Source organism: Eptatretus burgeri, chromosome 4 (genome assembly GCF_056783735.1).
Source record: "Eptatretus burgeri isolate ZD-2024b chromosome 4, Ebu_testis_v1, whole genome shotgun sequence".
NCBI lineage: Eukaryota > Metazoa > Chordata > Myxini > Myxiniformes > Myxinidae > Eptatretus > Eptatretus burgeri.
Window position 1 is genome coordinate 14,457,761 of NC_140964.1, and position 5,000 is coordinate 14,462,760.

Below are 5,000 nucleotides of genomic sequence, written 5' to 3' on the forward strand. Positions count from 1 at the left end.
ATAAAAAATTATTCATTTAAAATTTAAGTTCGGGGTTCGGGTTAAATACTCACTCAAATATGTTGGGTTTTTTTGTAGTTTAACTTCTGGTGAAACACTCACTCAAATGTAAGTTAGGATTAAATACTCACTTAAATGTATTTATTTAAAATTTAAGTTCGGGTTAAATATTAAAAAAAAATACAAATAACTGTCGATGTATTTTGAGGGATATATATATATATATATATATATATATATATATATATATATATATATATATATATATATATATATATATATGTACATACATATATTTATGCGTGGTATTGCGGTTCTCGGAACCGCATGCATCCAACAGATAGTGGTCCCAAGACAGTTATTCCATTAGTATACGTGTAGATAGTCCCTTCCCTTTTGTCTAACTGGACAACAGGAGCGTGCATTGCGAGGATCTCATAGCTAGGTTTGTTTACATCATTCCTTCTTCATTTCATTTATATCTTCATTCCTACTCTTCTTTTCTGATTATTCCTGAGGTAAATCTGAGCCACATGCGCCCTTCGCTGTGAGATGGGTCCTCAGCAAAAGGCCAGCAGGCATTACACCCACACCCTCCGTAGAAAACACAGCCTGCCAAATGCACACGCAGCGATAGTTTCCACCCAATGGATGGGAAACCCACTCAACACAACGCCCACGCTGCACGGAACACGTACCGAAGCCGATAATAGAAAGGCAACCCCATTCGACGTTGCATGGGATGCGAGTGTGCATGGCAGTTTTGCCCCGTTCACACGATAGCAGAATCGGGCAAACGCGAGCGCTGGCCACGGGCGTAATGGTGGATCCACGTGCACTGTACGGAACATGCTCGAAGGCAGACACATGCGCCGCTCGCGACACTTTGTTATCGTCCAGAGCAGGGCACGAATGTACCGCCTGTGACACTTTGTTATCGTGCAGAGCGGGACACGAATGGACACATCTTACTGTGTGTGCATGGGTTCGCCATAACATCTTACCTTCTTATCTCTATGGTCAGTGAAGCTGCGATCGGGCAGAGGCATGTTGTGCAGCTCGGGCCACGTGGCACATACGGATCGGGCGCTTTGGCCAGCACTGGTTGGGGTCGCCCGAGCGTGCGTGCAGGACCGACGCTGCCCACAGTGGGGCATCATGGCACGGCCCTGGGGTTCTTGAAAGGCAAGTCATGACGCCGAGTTCGGTGTGGGCAATTCATATCATGTCATGGGGTCGGAGCGGGACATCTTTGCGGTGTGGGGTCACCTTGCTGGAAGTGGAATGTTGCTGCTTCCGGCCATTGCAGCCGGGCTGCACAGGGGGTCGGTGGTCGCCCGAGCGTGCGTGCAGGACCGACGCTGCCCACAGTGGGGCATCATGGCACGGCCCTGGGGTTCTTGAAAGGTAAGTCATGACGCCGAGTTCGGTGTGGGCAATTCATATCATGTCATGGGGTCGGAGCGGGACATCTTTGCGGTGTGGGGTCACCTTGCTGGAAGTGGAATGTTGCTGCTTCCGGCCATTGCGGCCGGGCTGCACAGGGGGTCGGTGGCCCCCCGCCCCTTGTCGCAGGGCCTATAAAGGTCTGAGCGGATCCTTCTTTCTCTTGCTGCCCTGCCTTGCCTTCCGCTGAAGCTGGACCTCGACTCAGCCTTCTGTGGTCATCACTTCGACTCTGCCTTCTGTCATCATCGCTGGGCTCCTCCTCCTCTTCTCCGCCCACACGATGCTGACGCCACTCTCCCAACTCAAGCCCCCCCTTCACGCCCACGGTCTCGACGTGAGCTGCCCGAAGAAGGACACGATGTGCCAGCTGTCGGGCGTGTACCGCGCCACGGAGCATTCCCCGTTCGGGGAATGCGTATCAATTATACAAAGGTACCAAGAGACCGTGGCCTCAACTCCTCTCCTGTCTTGCTTCAATCCCTCTTCATCGGGTTTTCTGTGTCTGGGTGTGTGCGTGTGTGTGTCCTGGCTCCTTTCTATGTAAGTAAGCCTGCAAAAGATTGTTATTATTATTTTTGGGTGAGGTCTGCTCTGCGTCTGCTTTTATAAGTTGCTTGTTTATTGCTGCACCACACCTCTCTCCCCTATCTCTGCGCAACACACCCCAATAAATCTTTTGATCGTACCACATACCTTTCCTTGCCCCATTGTTAATAAATTACTATGAGGAATGTTCCCAGCTCATTTTTTTCTTTTCCTTCATTGTTCCAGCATAGTCTGAATCCTAGCTTAGCCGGGACTTAATTCCCAACAATCCGTTCCTATTAGCGGGTACGTCCTTGGCAGTGTCGCTCTGATGCATCCGATCCGGTGAATTGATCCGGTTTGGACAAGGCGTACCGAGGGCGTGTTCCTCTCTAATTAAATCACGTGGTTATTTTTAGGTAACCGGATTAACTAGACAGAGGACCCTAAGTCACGTGGTTGAGTTATTGGCGTCTACGGTCGGTTAAGCAACCTGCCGCGTCATTGAGTTATCCGTGTGCGACAGCCTACAATTCCGGGGAGTCTCGTGGGAACTGAGATATCTCCCGCCCCCCCCCCCCCCACCCATTGGTCTTCTCACCCGACCCCTGTCCCACAACAATGTGTGTGTATATATATATATATACATACATACATACATACACACACACACACACACACACACACACACACACACACACAAACACACAAACACACAAACACACAAACACACAAACACACAAACACACACACACACACACATACATATATTCCCAAGCTTCTTGTCCTGAAATGACAACTATTGATCTCAATTGCAAATACTCCTGCTTGAAATTTGTAAGTATCAAATGGTTAAATTATATTGTCCTGTGCTTATTTGATCATTAGTTTTGTACTTTCCCAAATCTCCTCATTTGATCAACACTAGTTGATTGAATATCATTACGAGAGCCCACTCAACAGCAATTTGGTGTTACTTTTCCCTTGAAGTTGCAAAACAGAGGGACACATTCCAACAGCAAATGTCTGCGTTTGCTGAAGAACAAAACTCGACAGATAGCAAATTATTATCAAGAATGATTACAGTTTTTGTGCCATCTCCGTTATAAAATGACATTTATTCTGTGATATCATATTTCTGAAGATGAGAGGTTGTATAAATGGTTACCTGCAAGCAACACGTGTAAATGCCTTGTGTTCATAATAAACTCAAACAGTTCCCTGGTAAGTGAGCAGGACATGGAGGATGGTTTCAGCACATCCTAGAAACCATAGGAGAGTAGGTAACCACAGCCGGGACCCCGCCCATCCCCGGCTCAGTGGCGTGGGATATAGAGGGATATAGAAACACGCAGCGGCCTGTTGGTTTTCTCTCCAGGAGGCCATGCCTTGCTGTTTGAAGTTGGAGGAAGGAAGGAAGCTCACTGTGTGGCTGCATTGATATTCTGTGCTGGATAAGCAGGGAGACGGCATGGTCTGGAAAGGAGGCCTTGCCATGGTCTCAGGAAGTGCGACCCACAGAGGGGGAAAGCTGCGAAAATTGCTGTTGGGTTAAGTTACTAGCACACATGGCATCCCTGTGCCATTGTTCTACTGCGGTCGAGAAAGGTCGATGCAAGCTTTGATCGGTGTTATGTTAATCAAATTCTTTCCTCCCCCACTTCCTGCCACCCGCCCTTGCCTCATCTCTTACCCTGCCATCCTCCCTCCGGGTTGGCGACCATCAGATGGTGAGGATTCCTTTGAGTTTGTCATTGTGTCGCTGACGGGACAGAGCTGGCATTTCGAGGCATCGAGTGCTGAGGAGCGAGAGTCCTGGACGCTGGCCATTGAAGGCCAAATATTCGCCAGCCTGCAGTCCTGCCACAGTGCCAAGCAAAAGGTCATCTTCCCAGAAGTTGTACTGCTCTGTTGTGACACAGTCCACTCTGACATAAACCAGCGCTTGTTGTCACTACTCAAAGATAATTATGGAAAGATTTTCAAAATTTTGTCAAACAATGTTTTTCGATTGCTTCTTCTGCTGTTTATTTGATAAATGAAGGTTGGGTGAGTTCCAGGTAGTGGTGTTAGAGAAGGACTGCAGGACAATTTGAATGATTATATTTTACGGGCATCGTTTGGTTAGAACGATTTTCATTGTTTTTGTTTGTAAAATGCCCTGAGATCAGTTTATAATTGGAAAAACTTTTGAATCAAGGTGCAAGTTTATTGGGTTTCCTCGTCCTATCCTTTGGTATATAAAACCATCTACGGTGATGAAAATATATTTCAATGACTTGTATCATCCTCGCATGATCAAAGATTAGAACGAAATACGGGGGCTTATCGATAGCAAGTTAAAAGTAATTTCAGATATTTATATTTGATTTCTTGGAAAAACAAAGCCAGTGCCAGTGAAAGACTAATGGCCCACTACAATGTTTCCCAATTACGTAACATTCCATGAAAGATTGAAAATTTCCAAAAAGGTTGGTTTGAACTCGACAGCAAAATTTTTGACCCGTGCCTTTTAATTTCCTTCAACCGCTCCTGTTTGGATCATCGCATTTATTGCTGGGTATTGCCCCTCTTATACAACACTGTGCCTTGTTCTATTGCTCAATGAAGCACTGTGAGCCCAGAGTCCTTTGCGCCAATTAACTTTGGGCACACAAAGGTCAGCTTGTCTTGAATGCAGTTGACCTGTAAACCCTGCAGCTGTTGAAAAGTGGCACGTAGCCTTTGACCCTTCACCCTGGCGCTACCAGCTCGAGGTTCCCTGCCAGTTCTTGCATTTCCCCCCCTTTCCGTATCGGTCCTCATCTGAGTTCCAAACACACCTGCGTTAATTATGGGCTGCATCCCCAGGGTGCGATTTGGCCGTTTTAATATTTGATGAGCCTCAAAAACACTGGCACACATGGCCATAGCTCCTGGCACGCTCGTGTGTTTTGACAGGCACGGACAGACAGCCAGAGCGACGCCATTGCCATTCAGTCTATACGCAACGTACGTGGAAATGGCTTCTGTGCCGACTGCGACTC

The 5,000-nt window shown here is 47.2% G+C and overlaps 1 protein-coding gene across 1 annotated transcript in view; it reads left to right on the forward strand.

Annotated features, from left to right (window-relative positions):
- Nucleotides 1-5,000, forward strand: part of LOC147027508 (uncharacterized) — a 410,973-nt gene that overhangs the window by 292,076 nt on the left and 113,897 nt on the right. The window contains exons 17-18 of the mRNA XM_085876519.1: nt 3,702-3,856; nt 4,915-5,000. The exon at nt 4,915-5,000 is cut by the window's right edge and continues 5 nt beyond it. Coding sequence (XP_085732645.1) covers nt 3,702-3,856; nt 4,915-5,000 — 241 coding nt within the window. The remainder of the gene's footprint in view (nt 1-3,701; nt 3,857-4,914) is intronic.